Genomic DNA, 18,037 nt, shown 5'->3' with positions numbered 1-18,037 from the left:
AGTGGGTTAAGGTAAAGTGCTTACTATACAAACGTGAGAGCATGAGTTTAGGTGCCCAGCACTCAGGGAAAGCCAGGCATGAAGGTGAGAGAGATGAGAGAGACGGGAGCTCACTGGCTAGGCAGGCTAGTCAAACAGCGGAAAACCCCCAGATTCTGTGAGGGCAGGAGGGTACAGAGCAATACGGGAGCCATCCAAAGTACTGGCTTCCATGTGCTCACACACATGTGCACACGTATGCGCACGCGCGCACACACACACAGGAACCTTAACAAAATAATGTTAAAGTGTGTTCTGAGATCTCCTCTCTCTCCATACCCAGAAATTTTGTGTCTGAGACAGAACGGGGTGAGAGAAATCATGGCTAGTTTTCTCAGAGAGTTAGAGAGAAAGATCATGGCTAGTATTATCTGAAAAAATGGGAGAAAAAAAATCGTGGTTAATGTTTTCTGAGAAAGCCTCCTCAGAGAGAGAGAATTTTGTTGTTTTATTTTGGGGGCCTTGGTTTTGTTTTGTTGAGAGAGAGTCTCACAGTGTGACCCAGACTGGCTTGGCGTTCTCTTGAGCTCCCAGAGATCTACGTGCCTCTGTCTCTGGGATTAAAGAATGGGCCACCATGTTTGGCCTCTTGGGGATTTTTTTTTAAAAAACAACCTTAATTCACATTGAACAATATTCTTGTCCTTCAAAAGTTTTCTAGTGGTGAAAACTAGGAAAAGACCAAGGGAATCCCAGATGTAGGTGACACTAAGTAGACTTGGTGACTTAATGCAGCATACTTTGCTGCATTCTAAAACAAAACACAGCGTTAGTGAAAAATATAGAATCTGCTGTTCATAGTTCATAATGCTGTACCAGTGTTAATATCTTAGTCTTGCTAAGTGTTCTGTAGATGTGTAAAGTTTTACATATTCTATTAGAGGTATATTGGCCTGCCACTATACATTATTATATTATGTCCAAAAAATGGCAAAATTAAAAGTTAAAAAAACTAAGAAAGTAAATAATGATGATGATTATGAGAAGAAGAAGAAGAAGAAGAAGAAGAAGAAGAAGAAGAAGAAGAAGAAGAATTGCTCTGAAACTGCCAGGAGTGCTGTGAGGACAGAGAGAGGCCAGGGTGGAGGTGAGGAAACAAGTTCCCACAGTGCTTTCCTGGCAAGGGCGAGCAGCACAGCCACAGCTCCTGGGAGATGCCACGACTCAGGAGCTCTAACATCAAAGACAGTAGTGTCTCAAAAACAAAAGGAAAGAAAGGAAACCTGATCCTTCTTTTCTCTGTCCAGCTCTTGCTCACATACTTTCTGGTCCTCTATTTCAAGTTTGAAAGTTTTTCTAGCTACAAATACTTAGCTTTCACCTAACAACTAAATAATTGTTCCTTGTTCATCTCCTTGCAGAACCTCACTCTGGGTTCCATGTTGCTTTTAAAATGCTGGATGTGGATGGTAATGAGATGATTGAGAGAAAGGAGTTTGTTAAGGTGAGCACATACTTGTTGTTGGGTTATTGTAAAGCACCTGGTGCTTGCGTAGTCATTGTACATTTCCTTAAAAATCAAAACCATCTTCACTCTTTACCTATGCGACATCAAACCACTTTCATATTCAAAACTATTTTCTAATGGCTCAGCAGTCCAGGGCACTTGCAGCTCTTATAGAGGACATGGGTTTAGTTCCCAGCATCCATGTAACAGCTTACAACTGTCTCTGACTCTAGTTCCAAGAGATCTGATACCCTCTTTTGACCCCTGCAGCCTCAGACACGCACATTGTGCACAAACCTGCATGCATGCAAAACAGTCATATAAATAAAATAATACATTTTTAAAGATACTTTCTGAAATACAGTCTTGGGGACATTGACAAGTGACTAAAACGTAAAATTCTAAAAAGAGAAATGAGCTTTGAACATCTGCATTTTTATTCATGACTTCAATGTATAATTATAAAGTAAAAAGGGATTCATAAACCATATGCTTTAAAGAATGCCTGTTAACCATATGTTTTAAATTACTCTCATATCAAAAAAGAATAGAAATGTAAACCTTCATGAAGAATAATAAAGCCAAAAAGAATAAATTGGTGCAACTTTTTTAGGAACCAGATACAGCTAATATTTGAAAAGATGCAAATACATCTGAAGTGTTTAATGTTTTCCAAATCTCCAAACAAAGAAATCCATTCTGTTTCTTTTTTTTTTTAATTTCTAATTGTTTATCTATTTAGCATATACACTGTAGCTGTCTTCAGACATAGCAGAAGAGGGCATCAGATCTCACTACAAATGGTTGTGAGCCACCATGTGGTTGCTGGGAATTGAACTCAGGACCTCTGGAAGAACAGTCAGTGCTCTTAACCTCTGAGCCATCTCTCCAGCCCCCCCATTCTGTTTCTTAAAAGTAGGTAAATATATGAAAGAAATACTTCAGTGTAAACTGTTTGGTGTGCTCTGTAGTTACATGCAGAAGGGTATGTGGATGCACAGCCCATAACTTAGTTGACTGTGGGCACCATTGGTAAGCTAATGGGGATATGTGACTGGCATTTGTGTACATACATGACTGATTTTGTAGCACTTTGGTTGGTTGGTTGGTTGGTTGGGTTTGGGGGTTTAGGTTTGGTGGAATTTTGATTTTTGTTTTCCAAGACAGGGTGTCTTTATATAGCTCTGGCTATCCTGAAGTCACTATATAGACCAGGTTGGCCTCAAACTCACAGAGAGCCACCTACCTTTCTCTTCCCAGTTCTTTTTTTCTTAAGCCTTGAGATGTGAAACACATAACACTCTCTTTAATGAGCGAGAGTGTGTGTGTGTGTTCTAATGCACACACACGCGCATTAGAAATAAGATGATGCTGAGTTGAAAAACACATTTCTATCTGCTTTCAAAGTTAAATACATGTTTTGCATATGACTTGGGAATTTTATTCCAAGATTAGTAGTCAAAGAAAAGAGAATATATAGGTAGGTGTGCTGGCTCAAGCTGGTAATCCCAGTACTTGTATCATTTTGGAGGATTGCCCTGAGTTCTAGACCAGTCAAAGCTATAGAGTGAGTTCTAAGCTAGCCTGGGCCACAGAGAGAAACCCTATCTCAAAAACACAAAATAGCTGGCAAGTGAATATCTGTAAGTTGAAGGCCAGCCTGGTCTATACATCGAGTTCCTGGCCAGCCAAGGCTACATAATGAGACCCTGCCTCAAACAAATGCCTCAAAGGTAGAAAGCATATGTTAGGGCCTGGATATGAATGTGCATCACAGTTCTGTCCATAATAACTCCAACCTGGGAGCAACCAAAATGTTTGTCAACAGAGATTAGGTAAATAAATGTTATGTGTGCAGTAGAATTCTACTCAGCAGCAGAAGGGGACAAAGAGTTAAGCAATCACAACAGTAAGAATGAATCCAAATGAAAAAAGTATAAATTGTGTGTTCTTCGTGTTAGTACTAAAGGAAAGCAGGCCATTGGTTGTCTGGAGCCCGAGAGGAATGCAGGGTTGATTGCCTCCAAGAGAAAAGGGAGGGAGAGAGAAAAAAGGCTGAAATACTGAAAATACTTCAAGTCTTGATCAGTACGGTTATGTGGCTCTGTAAGGTGTATGTTGTTCTCTATAAAAATTCACCCAGTAAATCTTTTTGACACTGTTCAATACCATAGCTTTGGAAATGGTTTGTTTTATACAAGAAACTATCACAAAGCCTTGGAACAGAGGAAGAGCCGAAAAGATCCTAAATAGAGAATGAACTATAAAACAGTTGAACCCCTCCAAAAGTAGGTTTGCCAATGCTTCACAATCTTAGCAGTGATCTAGAATAGACAAACCCACCTATGCATATGAGGAGACAGGGTAGATGATGTGACCCCCGAGTAGGCTGTAGAGTGGCGGATGGATGCTTGGGGGACAAGTGATAACTAAAGAAGGGCCTTAAACTTAAGGAAGGAAATATGGTTGCACACATAGAACCTGAGAGTCAGTACTGTAGTTTACAAGATACCTCATCTACCTCAGAGCCAAGAACCACATGGATTAATGACAGACATTCAGGTGGAGAGGCTGTGAGGTATAGAGTTGAGCTGTCGGGTTAATCAAGCTGTTAGAATTTGCACATGTGTGATTCTCAAAACCTGGAAAAACCTTTGTGTGGTCATAAGGTATGTATCTTTACAGTAGTGAAGTAGAGGTGACTTTCTAAGACAGACTGAACAGGAGTCCCTGCAGATGTCACCAGCAGGCTTGCAGAATTGGTTGCATTTCAGCAATGTTTGGGGGTAACATGAGGCAAAGATCACAAAGCTGTAGATAGAATCTTTGCAGCTACAGAAGATCTTAGATATTCAAGATGCCTTCAAGACAGTGAAGACTATCGGCAGAATACCCAAGGTGGTCTGTGACTTCTACATGTGTGTACACAGAGAGAGAGAGACAGAGAGGACAGAAAATAGCACCAATTGGTTAAAGGTTGAGGATATTAAGCTAACCTTGTAAAGGGTTCTTGGTGCTAGAACTTAATAGTCAAGGAGACTTATATGTATGTTAATTTTTGACGAAAGTATTTCAAGGAAGAAAACTATATTTATATTTTATCTATTTATTTCCATTGTATTAATAATCCTATATAAATATAGTATTGTATATATAGATATTAAAGATATGATATTTTATATAAATATATTTTTTCTTGAAAGAGCCAGGTATGATGATGCAGTGATAAGATTTCTGTAATATCTTTTGAAAGTGTCCTAAAATTTAAATTGCCTCAGTTTGTGACCGTTTGTGTTTTATTACCATCTGGATGAAAACACTGTGTTAGAAGTGCTGCGCTCACTCCTTCCCCTGAGTGCTGGTGAAAGAGTCTACATGACTTGTTCTCTGTCAGGTGAAATAAACAGTGTAGACAGTGATCAAAGCCAGTAATAGTTAATCCGTGTAATCTTCACCTTGATAGATGATACATCTGCTTGTGGGCTAAGTGCCAGGGTTTTGAAGCAGCTCCTAGACGGTAGATTAATGACCAGTCTGTTCGCTGGGAGAAACCACTCCTTAGGTGGTCCTTTCATTCCGAATTGCTTTCACACCAGTGGCAAGCACTGTGCTCTTAAAATAGGAGTGTTAGCAGTTTGTCCAGCTAACATACACCTGCTAGAGTTGCTGCTAACTAAGTAAGAAAGCCTTCGGGGAAAGTTTATCCTCCGTGGTCTTGAGTGAGTCTCCCATTCCCGAGTGTAAACTGTCCTGGGAGCAAAGAGAGGCAAAACTGACCGTGCATGACTCACTTCAGCCTGGCATTGAAGGTGTTGATGAGCGGAGGTTCAGATAATTGACTCATTCTTGATCTTTCAGAATTCATACCCAGCAGTTGGGCACTGGAGGGTCTTTTACAGCTTCTTTGCTTTAGCTTTACCTATCTGTTTGTTTGGCATAGCATCCCTATGCCCAAATCCTTGCTCTTCCCTGAGCTTGGATCTCCTTATCTCAAGTGTGATCAAGGAGTGCTGCCTGGAGGAAGCCTCCCAAAACCGCAGCAGTCTCTCTCCCACCCCTGCTCCAATGGGTTAGCTCAGCACCTGCCATTACTCTCTTCTCTTCTCTTCTCTTCTCTTCTCTTCTCTTCTCTTCTCTTCTCTTCTCTTCTCTTCTCTTCTCTCGTCTATTCTCTTCTGCTCGTTAGAATGGAAGTTCAGTGATGGCTAGGGTGCTTCCTGTCCCTCACTGCAGTCTCCCTAGCTCGTCCAGCAGTGCCATTCTCATAAAGCAGGCACATAGGGCTTGTTACATGAGCCAGTCCTTTGCTACTATGTTAAAGAGAGTCAAGAGGAAAAGAAAGACCCTCTGGCCTAAGTGTTGAACTGAGGTGTTTAGGTTCATATTCTCAAATGAAAGTGTGTCAATACAAAGCTGAATACAAGCACTCCAAAGTCACATTTAGTGTGTTTGTGTGTCTGTGTCACACTGGACCCATATCTAATCCCCAGCATCACATGGCAGCTCACAACAGGCTGCAGCTATAGCTTCAAGGCCTCCAGCACCCTCTTCTTATCTCTATAAGCAGCAGGAATACAGTAGTGCACAGTCATACACTCGGGCAAAACATCCTTTGTATGGTGTTTTAAAAATTACTTATTTATACAATAACTTCTGAGAAAAAAAATTTTTGCATATGGGTGTTTTGTCCTATTTTCTGTGTACCACATGCATAACTACCCATGAAGGCCAGAAGAGAGCTTCACCTCCCTTAGAATCACTTGGGTGAGCAAACCAAATCCAGATTCTCACAGTGGTTCTCAACCTGGGAGCCACATATCAGATATCTTGCATATCAGATATTTACATTACAATTCATAACAGTACCAAAACTACAGTTATGAAGTAGCAATGACATAATTTTATGGCTGGGGGTCACCACAACATGAGGAACTGTATTAAAGGGCCACGGCATTAGGAAGGCTCAGAACCACTGCTCTTGTATGCAGCATCTACAAGAGCAGCAAGTGCTCTTAACCCCATGATACGCTTCCACCAGTATTAATAAATAATCTACAAGTAAAGGAAGGTACAGTAACAATACTTTGGCTCAAAGGAAACAGTACCACAGATGCCACACATAGCCAGGTGCAGACATGGGGTGCTCTGACAGCAGCTCCTGTGTGTTCAGATGAAATGCACACATTTCTTAAACAAAACTAACAAAACATGGCATCTAACTGAACAGCTTCTATCAGAAGCCTAGAAATCACTATCCCAAAAATCTTCCCACAAAGAGACATTCAAGTGCAGCTGGGATTAAAAAGGACGTAGTGCCAAACTTCTGCAAACCCTTCAGAAACACAAGACAAAAGAAAGCAAGCCTAGGGGAAGGCCTGCCAAGAAGTAAATTCTAGTCCTATTCTCATAAGCCAAAATGCAGAAGCACTTACCCAGAAAGGGCAAACCAATCTTTATGTGAAGTGCAGAATGAGGTCGAGATATAAATACAGTGAGTTCCATAGGTAAGAAATCAGTTCATGCAGTCCAACATATGTCATGGTCACAGAGCAGAAGAGGCCATGTGTGCGCATGCTGTCTGTTCTCTGTGCTGACCTTTGGCTTTATGACACAGCTCTTATATAACACCCAGCCTGGCTATGATCCTTCTGCCTCTCCCTCCAAATGCCACAGATCCAAGTGCATGCACCACCAGGCCCTTAACCAAATGAATCATGGTTAAAAGTCAGTGAAAGCCGGGCGTTGGTGGCGCACGCCTTTAATCCTGAGTGCTGACTCAGGAGGCAGAGGCAGGCAGATTTCTGAGTTCGAGGCCAGCCTGGTCTACAAAGTGAGTTCCAGGACAGCCAGGGCTATACAGAGAAACCCTGTCTCGAAAAACCAAAAAAAAAAAAAAAAAAAAAAAAAAGTCAGTGAAATAGGAAAATAATATCTTCATTCTGATAAAGAGCATTTACAAATGCCTAGAGGCTACAGGATAGCTCAGGAGCTCGCATGCTAAACTACATCCGACTCTGAGTTCAGTCCTCGGCACTAAAAACTAACAAGCAAACCTAGCATCTTGCTGGAGAGGTGAAGGATCCTGAGGGCTTCCCTGCAGAATCAGGAGCAAGGCAATGTACGTTCACTGTAGCCGTCTCCAGACACACCAGAAGGGGGCGTCAGATCTCATTGCAGATGGTTGTGAGCCACCATGTGGTCGCTGGGATTTGAACTCAGGACTTTGGGAAGAGCAGACAGTGCTCTTAACCACTGAGCCATCTCTCCATCTTTTTAACTCTTGTGTTCAGCATCTTGCTGGACATTCCAGTGATAGCAGCCACTCAAGAAGAGAAAAATAAAACACACATGTAAAGGTTAGAATGAAGAAGTCAAATCTGGCTTTTATTGCCAGCTGACAGAACTCCACAGAAAAAGGTCCCATCAACAAAAGCATAGCCCATTCAAACAAGTGAGGTTAAAGTGAGCCCCAGATAGAAGGTCAGTATGCAGAAATTAAGTAGATTCCTGTGGTAGAAATAGATAGAAAGTCAGTTCTACTTAGGACAATATGAACTAATAAGTTTAACAGAAACCTTGCCCTGAAACTTCACGTGTTGTTGTAGGATCTGGAAAGCTGATTCAGCATTAAGAACACTTGTTGCTCTTGAAGAGGGCTAGGGTTCAGTTCCCAGCAACCACATGATGGTTCACAACCACCCACCACTCCAGTTCCAGGGGGTCCAACCCCTTCTGACCTCCATGGGCACCAGTCAGCCATGTGGTACACATAGAAACATATAGGCAAAGCACTCTAAATAAATCTCTTTAAAAAGCAAAGAAAGGGGGCTGGAGAGATGGCTCAGCAGTTAAGAGCACTGACTGCTCTTCCAAAGGTCCTGAATTCAATTCCCAGCAACCACATGGTGGCTCACAACCATCTGTAATGAGATCTGGTGCCCTCTTCTGGAGTGTCTGAAGACAGCTACAGTGTACTTAAAATATAATAAATAAATAAATCTTTTTTAAAAAAAAAAGCAAAGTGTTGCTGATAAAAGCACTAGAAGGTATATAGGTAGAGATACAGATGTTAATGAGTTTGGATGTGTCAAGACAAACCTCAGGTTGCAAATGACAAGCAGATGTTTTTATAGAAACTGACAAAATTATTTTTGAAATGCATGTGTGGGTTAGCTAGCATGCACAAAGCTCTGGGTTCTGATCCCTAGTTCTGCAAAAAGAAGGTTTAATTTAAAAAATTAAAAATAATTAAATGTAAAAGTCAACGTAGAGAGCTAGGGCATGTGGGTTCTGAGAATCACGCAAAGATGGCTGAGGCAGCAGCTGATATCAGGGCCCAGTGCACCGTGGGTACTAACGTGGAGTCGATCCGTGGAAAACGACAGGGTACATACTGTGCATTCACTTACTTTTCCTTAAAAGCTTCAAGTCAGCCAGGCGTGGTGGCGCACGCCTTTAATCCCAGCACTCGGGAGGCAGAGGCAGGCGGATTTCTGAGTTCGAGGCCAGCCTGGTCTACAGAGTGAGCTCCAGGACAGCCAGGGCTACACAGAGAAACGGCTGTCCTGGAACTCACTCTGTAGACCAGGCTGGCCTCGAACTCAGAAATCCGCCTGCCTCTGCCTCCCGAGTGCTGGGATTAAAGGCGTGCGCCACCACGCCCGGCTAAAAATAAAGTTTCTTGACTTGAAGCTTTTTTGTTTTTTGTTTTTGTTTTTGTTGTGCCACCACGCCCGGCTAAGAAACTTTTTTAATTAACAAATTGTGCTAGAACAACTGATGTGTATAAAGAAAATTAGCCGGACACAAAAATAGTTAAACTTCCAGGTTGAGAATATTATCAGATATCTTCAGAATCTAGAGGCGGCAGAGTCATTTGGTGTGGTGTGGTGTGGTGTGGTGTGGTGTGGTGTGGTGTGGTCCTTGTGGTTTTGCTCACAGCTTGGGGGATGCAGCCCCAAGGTCTCCTCCATGATAGGTAAATGCTCTACCTCTGAACTTCAGCCCCAGCCCAAGGCAGTCTCTTAGGGCATCCACAAAAGGCAGTCATGATGGGTTCCTTCCCCACAATGAAGAATTTGTGCTGAAGAATGCCATGGGGATTATACCCAGGCATATGGGTGCACATCCCTAACACTGATGCTTCAGAGGCTAAGGCAAGAGGACTTCAGGTCCAAGGCCAGCCCAGGATACATGGTGAGAAAATAGATGGACAGGAAAGAGATTGGGAATAGAATATTTCCAGACACTTGTCTAACAAAGGAACTGTTATAGCTAAAATATGTAATGAAGTTTTACTGGTTAGTAACTTTTTTTATGGTAAGACTATAGTTGACATTTTACAAGAAAAAAAAAGTACACAAATGAGTCATAAGCATGGGAGAAGGTATCCTTACATTAAGGAAATGCAAGTGTAAAAGCTATAGTGATATATAGCACACTCCCAGAAGAATAGCGGCTATTAAAGAGGCCCATGACAGCCAGTGCTCCAGAGGTCAGGCATGCACGTCTTTTATCTCATATTTGGGAGGCAGAGCCAGATGGATCTCTGTGACTTCAAGCCTGGTCTACAGAGCAAGTTTTGGGATAGCCAGAGCTTCAGTTCACTTTGGAAAAGTAAACTTTGACCATTTTGGTTTTGTTTTTAAATAAAGTTCAACAGTCCAGTTCCCCTGCCGCATATCTAGTCAAGGAAAAGTTAAACCAGTGTCCATTAAATTAAGCTGCACAAAAAGTGATCATGACAGTTTGATTTATAGTAGCCAAAATAGCAGACAAGGACCACAAGTCAGATAAATAGTTTAATAGTGTAGTCAGACAGTGTGACACAATTCACCAGTGAATAGAAACAAGCCACAGGGATGAATCTGGAGACAGCACGCTGAAAGAAAAAAGGCACATGCAAAACAATATGCATTATCCAGTTCCACTTAAAAACGAGGTGGGCTTAATTTAGAAGAAAAACTAGGACTGCTTCCATAGACATTCAGGAAGACCAGATGGATGCAGTGAGAACTGCTACCAAGTGGACAAGGCTACACTCTGCATTTAACTATGTGAACAGAAACCAAGCAGGAACCACCAGGAGACGCATAGATAAGCTAATCACATTAGTGTTAGTGTGTGCTCTTACTGGGTAGTCCTGTAGAAGGTGCTTCTTTCTCTTCCTGGGATTTTGCTCATTCTCGCACGAAAAAAGTTAAGGTGTTGAGCAAAGGGAAGAATAGGAAACTCGAGTGCTGAGCCTGGCACTGCCGTTGGGTTTGCAGTGGTAGGCCCAAAAGGTCAAACCAGTGTAGAGGCTTAAGTCAGGAGGAACCCTGAGCTCTGTGAGGCGGGCAGGAGGGAGGGAGGGAGTTAGCCCACCATGAGCAAACACAGGAGGAGGCGTCAAGTATAGATTGATATTTTGTGATTTAATGTCAGTAGTTTGTAAATTACTAACAAATTACATTTAAAAAATAAGTCCTGATGGTTTGTTTCCTAATTGGTTTAAGCCATGGTTTGAGATTTTGTGCACATCTCATTTTTTTTTAAATCCTTTTCTTTTAATTTGCTTTCCATCTGAAGACTGGTACAAATGACTCTGAAAGGTAGGTAGGTTATTTAACATACTCAGTTTTAAGAAACTGTTACAGTTTTATAATAATAAAAACATAAGTCTTTCAAAGTGTTACAAAAAAAAAAAAAAAAAAAAGGAAGGGTGTATGCAGTGTGTATTTTGCATTGTGGCTGTAAACTCTCAGTGGTCTAAGAAACAAGCCTGAATAAAAGTCACTGAGAGAAAGACAGAGCCTCACAGACTTTAGTGCCTGGCTGTTGGAGCTGCTGCTGAGCAGGAGACTCTGGCCACAGTGGCCTTTCCGTCTCTTCCCCCTGTAGTCTTACATGTCCAGTCAGCCCACAGACAACTAGCAGATGTCCTGTAATTACAGCCTAGCATCTGTTCTCAGGTTATTTTGAAAACTCCATTAGACAGACTTGTAAAGTCGTGTCTGTGATCTTTTCAGCTGCAGAAGATCATAAGTAAACAAGATGGCTTCAAGACAGTGAAGACTAATGAGACAGAATACCAGGTATGTAAGTACACATCTCCAAACGCATGGTGATGGAAATAGCTGCCATCTTCCCAGCTCACGGTGGGATTTATGAAGAACTTGGTACCTGGGCACACACTTACTAAGCTACAAAGGCACATGCAGATGCACAGGGCTGTCCTGCCAGTGCCCCACTCCCAGCCCAGCCCCTGGGCAGTGAGTGCTGTGCTGTTCCTATGGATATGTGGAGGTCTGTTTTCTTTTGTGTTTCTTTGAGTCAAGCTCTCACTCTGTAGCTCAGGCCACCCTCAAACTTGTAGCGATCCTCTGTCAGCCTCCCTAGTGTGAGGTTTACATCTGTGTCACAGCCACACACCTAGATTGATTTTTGTTCTTATATAAGCTATAGTATGCTTTGTATTATTCCACATTTTTCATTTTCATAGTGTATCTCAAGACCACATTCTTAATTTGTGGGGCAGTGGGGGCGGGGGTTGTGTGCACACAGCACAGGTGTGGACGTCAGATACAACTTCAGGTGTCTGTCCTTGCTGGCCTTGGTTCAGGTCTCCTTGTCCAGCTCCCACCTCCCCAGCGAACACTGAGATTACAAACGGGCTGCTGCTTCTGGCTCTGTAGGTCTGGGGATCTAAACTCAGGTCCTCACACTCATGTGGCAAGTGCTTTGCACACCAAGCCATCTCCCTAGCTCAGAATCCCATTCTCATCGTGGCTTCAAGTACATTGTTGTATGGCTGTGACATTAATGCTGTCATTCATCTTCTAGGAAATATTTACCAGATGTCTATCATGTTCATAAGGCTGCAAGGAATAATACTAAGATTACACTATTTTATATACATATGACTATGTTTTAGGGATGACCTACCAGAAATTCAATTGCTGAATCAAAGAGTGTGACTATTGATAAAGTTATCAGACTGACAAATATTAACCAGTGTGTTATATAAGACACAAATGAATTTTCAGTCCTGCCAGTACTGTATACCAATAGATTTCAACTGACAACATTCTATTAATTATACCTCTGTCTTGTGAGTCTTTCTTTTTTTGGGGGGTTGGGGGGGAGTGTTGAGACAGGGTTTCTCTGTGTGGCCCTGGCTATCCTGGAACTCACTTTGTAGACCAGGCTGGCCTCGAACTCAGAAATCCGCCTGCCTCTTCCTCCCGAGTGCTAGGATTAAAGGCGTGCGCCACCACGCCCGGCACTTATGAGTCTTTCTTAAACTTCTGAATCACTCCATCTTTAGAACACATCTATTTCAAATTGTGTACATTAGTAAAACTCACAACCTCTGTCAAGAGCACTGAGAAGGCAAAGGCAGGTGGATCTCTGTGAGTTCAAGGCCAGCCTGGTCTACAAAGCAAGTTCTGGGCCAGCCAGGGATAGTTAATACGATCCTCACAAAAACCAAAACAACCTCCCCTCCATAGGCACCATGTGGAGCATTGTGTGTCTAGACAGCACAATAAAATAGGATTTTTAAATTATTTATTATCTATACAGAGTTCTGCCCTGCATGTATGTCTGCAGTGGCTGTGAGCCACCATGTGGTTGCTGGGAATTGGACTAAGGTCTTCTGGAAGAGCAGCCAGAGCTCTTAATCTTTGAGCCATCTCTCCAGTCCATGGAAGAAAATTTAATACCTGATACCAAAGTTGTCTTTTTAAGAAGAAATTTTTATTTTAATTAAGTTAGTTCAGACTGGAGGATTGCTCACTTGGTAAAGCATTTGCATTGGAAGCTCAAGAACATCAACTGAGTCCCCAGAACCTATATAGAATCGGTAGTGCATGCCTCTAATCCTAGCATGGGAAGGCAGACAGCGGTGTCCTTGGGGTTCTCTGGCAAGCTAATCTAGCCTAGTTGGTAAACTCTGGGCCAGTGAGAGAACTTGTTTCCAAAGAGGTGGACCGTGTTCCTGAGGATGACGATAGGATGTCTCACACATACACACACACACACACACACACACACACACACACACACTCACACACACACACACACACACACACACTCACTGTTAAAAATAACAGCTGGGGAAATGGCTCAGTGCTAAAGCACTTTTGTGCAAACCTGAGAACTGAACTTATATAAATACTGGGTACCTGGAGAGTCCTCAGTGATCAAAGCTTTGCAGATACAGGGGTTCTGACAGCTCAGGGCCCAGTTAGAGACCCTGCCTCAGTGCAGTGGAGAGTAATCAAGAAGAACTTCTGTCATGCATCAGCCTTGGGCTTCCACACATGCACAACAGATTCACCTATGTCCACACATGTGAATGTGCATATACACATGCACACACCACATATACCCAAAGGCATTAATACATGAGTAAGAAACCCCTTGAAACAGGAGTGGAAACTTAGAAATAACTGTTTGCTTAGAAGAAAATATATTTAATTGTTAAAATAGTGCTACACTCTAGAAATCTCAGATTTGGGACTCTGGGGTAGATTTGTTAGTTCAAGGCCAGTTTGGGCTATGGTGAGATCCTTACCTCAAGGATGGTACAGGGGTTGGGGAGGAGTGCTTGAGAGATGGCTCAGTAGTTAAAAGCACTGGCTGCTCTTCCAGAGTCCTGAGTTCAATTCCCAGCACCCACATGACAGCTCATAACCATAACTATAGGCCTATGAGAGTTATGCCCTCTTGTGGTATACATACATGTATTCATAACACCCATATACATAAACAGATCTTTAAAGAAGGAGAATGAAGCCGGGCGGTGGTGGCGCACGCCTTTAATCCCAGCACTTGGGAGCCAGAGGCAGGCGGATTTCTGAGTTCGAGGCCAGCCTGGACTACAAAGTGAGTTCCAGGACAGCCAGGGCTATACAGAGAAACCCTGTCTCGGAAAAAAAAAAAAAAAAAAAAGAAGGAGAATGAGCAAGGAGACTGGAAATGCAGCTCAGTGGTGGGACAAACAGAGCATGCCCAGGACCCTGGCTTCAGTCCGAAGCCCCACAGAGAGCAGGCGTAGAAAGCATAGCACTCCCACACCGGGGAGGTTACCCTCACTATAGAAAACCCTCTCTCAAAAGAGCAAAAGCTAAAATAGACTTGTAAACTGAAATCGGGGACTCTAAGCAGATATTGAGCCAAAGTGACTTAAATCTAAATCTAATTAGAAAAACATTACCAGAGTGCCAAGGAGAGGAGTTGGCAAATATGATCAAAATACATCGCATGGAATTCTCAAGCCAGGTGTGGTGGCAGACACATTTAGTCTCAGCATTAGGAGCAGAGGCAGGTAGGTCTCTGAATTCGAGACCAGCCTGGTCTACAAAGCAAGTTCCAGGACAGGCTGTTACACACACAATCCCTGTCTTGGAAAGTAGGGAAAAAAGAAAAAAAAAATTCTCAAAGAATTAATAAAAAAAAATATTTTGGCTACCACAAACTTATTATTTATGCTTTGACATTTGGTCTGATATTTAGTAAATGCCAAAAATAAAAGCTATCCTAAAGGAAATGTCGAAGTATAACATTCTGTCTGAATAAATAGACAGCTTACAGACTTCAAAATTAGTAACGATAATATTTTTATAAAGTTGAATTATTATTTCAGATTCCTGGGACAATCATAATAGCTACTACCAAATAGCTCATCAGTAAATACTATCTAATTTTGGAATAAGACAGCTTTTTTTCTTAGCTTAAATTTGAGGACATTTGGCTATTTAGTTGATTTGGCCTCTCACTATTTAGCATTTAGTTGATTGCCTCTGTAATCCTGAGGCAGATACCCTTAGCTTCATTAGGTCTGTAGAACCTTAACACTATGGTAATTTGCATCTAAAAATTAAAATTTCTAGTTCATAACCAAATTGAGTAAAAGAAAGAATAAAAACACTTTCGCAGAGAATGGTGTCTCTGGGCACTGGGCACATACAGACCTTTGCTAAGAAGGCACCAGAGAGTTCCCTACAGGTTTTCACCTGCCTAAGTCAGGCAGCCCCTGTTTTAAACAGGTGGGCTCTGGAGAAAAGTTTTCTGAGGTGACAGAGCCCAATAATAGTCCTGTCTGAACGGCCACTGAGTTCAGGGAAAGTCAGCAAAAGAAGAAGACAGGGTTAGAGATGGAAGGAGCGTTAGACAGGGTGAGAGATGGAAGGAAGGAGCGTTAGACAGGGTGAGAGATGGAAGGAAGGAGCGTTAGACAGGGTGAGAGATGGAAGGAAGGAGCGTTAGACAGGGTTAGAGAAAGAAGGAGCATTAGACAGGGTTAGAGATGGAAGGAGCGTTAGACAGGGTGAGAGATGAAAGGAGCGTTAGACAGGGTTAGAGATGGAGGGAGCATTAGACAGGGTGAGAGATGGAAGGAGCGTTAGACAGGGTGAGAGATGGAAGGAAGGAGCGTTAGACAGGGTGAGAGATGGAAGGAAAGAGCGTTAGACAGGGTTAGAGATGGAAGGAGCGTTAGACAGGGTTAGAGATGGAAGGAGCGTTAGACAGGGTTAGAGATGGAAGCAGCGTTAGGCACTAGACTCCAGACCAGTGTGCTGTGGGCTGCAGAGCGAACCTCTGGCAGCTGTGTCCAAAGCATTTCAAGGAGCATTAGAAGGGGCTTACTCCATAAAGCCAGCTGAGGTAACACATACCTGTAATCTAAGCTGTCGTGAAGCAGGGAGAGGGGTAGGTACCTTTGACTCTTTCTAGACTTTTTATTTTCTTATCCATTTAAAATGTTTGCTATGGGTTTTTCCTGTTAGGCATGTTCTTTCTGTTCCCAATTTCTTCGGGGCTTAATGACAAAGGATGTTAAGTGGAAGGGAGGGAGAGGGAAGGTGTCCTATTAGGCAAAAGTAATAAGCAAAAAGAGTGCCTGCCCTCTTTCCCATCTGTCTTACGGGACACACTTGTGACTATTTCCCCAAGCCCCTGCCCACAAGTTCCTTTTTGTTTTGGTTTTTTTTTTTTTTATAGGACCCAACAGTGAAAGAGCCTGGAGTTAACACAACCCTTCAAGTGCGTTTCTTTGGAAAAAGAGGAGAAAAAAAACTCCATTATAAAGAATTTCGAAGGTAAACATAAAGATATTTATTTGGGAAATTTCTATATGTAATAAGTGAAGAAACTGCATATACTTATTTCCCAAGTTAACCTAAAAATGTAACATTCCTGTTCTCAAAATATTCTAGCCTATTTTAAAATATAATGTCTGACTTATAAAATGTAATGTTTCCTTTTGGTGATTTGATACTATCAGCTAAGTTTCACTTTGCTGTTGGTTGGTTGGTTTCACTTTGCTGTTGGTTGGTTGGTTGGTTGTTTTGAGACAGGATTTCTTTGTGTACCCTAGCAATCCTAGAACTGACTCTGTAAACCAGGCTAGCCTTGAACTCACAGAGACCTGCCTCTGCTTCCTGTCTGAGGGCTGGGATTAAAGGTGTGTGTCACCACTACCACCACCCTGCCATATTGTTCTCAATATAGAACAAACCAGCCCAACAAGGGTCATGCCCTGTTTCCCCGAGTACAGCTCTGCTGGGGCCAGCACTGGCTGATCTCAGCTGGATTTACTCTGCATTGAAACCAATCTGAGATGTGGGGCCTCAGCTGTGGTGTGCAGAGGCCCAGCAGTAAATATGCACATCCCCACATCAGGCCTGTGACAGCACCAGGGCAGTGCCCAGTGAAGCAGACAGCTCCATGTCGCAGGTAAAGCTGGATGCTAACACGGACCTTAGGCAGGTAACTGCCCTCCACTCATTTCTTTGTAAAATTGGGCCAGTAATTCGTGGGTTATCTAATTATTGTAGATAATAACATAGTGGAGCCCTGCTTGTCCTCTCCTTACTCACTGTGATTATAAGAGGGGGCCTCCCTGTAGCACTCTCAAACACAGTCTTAAAACAGGTACTAAAAAGAAGATGAGAACAGCACAAACATGGACCTGTACCTTCCTCAGCTCACTGCATTTGTACTAAGATTTGCTCTGTGTGTGTGTGTGTGTGTGTGTGTGTGTGTGTGTGTTAAAGGAGATTGCAGCACATGAAAACTTTGGGTTCTCATAATGCTTCCACATGACTCAGGCAATAAACCCTGGGGCGACCTTTTGAGATTCTTGTTCAAGAAAGTCAAAGTCAGCCTCACATCTGTTCAACCGTACCTTCCCACGGAGCTATGGCTGTGACTTTAATCAAAGGACTATGCTGTCTTTATTTTTAAAAGGCAAAGGGGAATGTTGAGTCTATAGATTCACACTGTTGCCCAAAAGACTACAGATAATGTCACGCAGATCTAAGCTTGCAATTCAACGTCACTGTTTCTATTTGGTGTCTATAAACAGTAGGAACCATTAATTATTAAGATTCTAAAAGTAGTGTTCTCTCCTGTATTTCAATTTTCCCAGTTACTGATATATTGCTACATTGGGAAAAATACTTTCCACAAGATGTTACTCTCTGTGGTTCTATTAAAGCGACAGTTTGCATGATTTTTCTCACAGTGATTACAGCTTTGGTTGTCAGATACGATCTGCACAAG

At 42.4% G+C, this 18,037-nt stretch overlaps 1 protein-coding gene and 2 pseudogenes across 1 annotated transcript in view; 2 read left to right on the top strand and 1 right to left on the bottom strand.

The window, feature by feature from the left end:
- Micu2 (mitochondrial calcium uptake 2) overlaps positions 1–18,037 on the top strand; it is a 78,962-nt gene that overhangs the window by 52,560 nt on the left and 8,365 nt on the right. Inside the window, exons 6-8 of the mRNA XM_021182414.2 lie at positions 1,401–1,483; positions 11,497–11,562; positions 16,475–16,572. Coding sequence (XP_021038073.1) covers positions 1,401–1,483; positions 11,497–11,562; positions 16,475–16,572 — 247 coding nt within the window. The remainder of the gene's footprint in view (positions 1–1,400; positions 1,484–11,496; positions 11,563–16,474; positions 16,573–18,037) is intronic.
- On the top strand, positions 8,919–9,108 carry LOC147001890 (signal recognition particle RNA; annotated as a pseudogene).
- Positions 8,963–9,152, bottom strand: LOC147001889 (signal recognition particle RNA; annotated as a pseudogene).

The sequence above is a fragment of the Mus caroli genome, unplaced genomic scaffold, assembly GCF_978045245.1.
Source record: "Mus caroli unplaced genomic scaffold, Mus_caroli_1 scaffold_12, whole genome shotgun sequence".
NCBI classification, from domain to species: domain Eukaryota; kingdom Metazoa; phylum Chordata; class Mammalia; order Rodentia; family Muridae; genus Mus; species Mus caroli.
The sequence above is the reverse complement of the archived record's forward strand: the minus strand, read 5'-3'. Positions and strand labels throughout refer to the sequence as shown.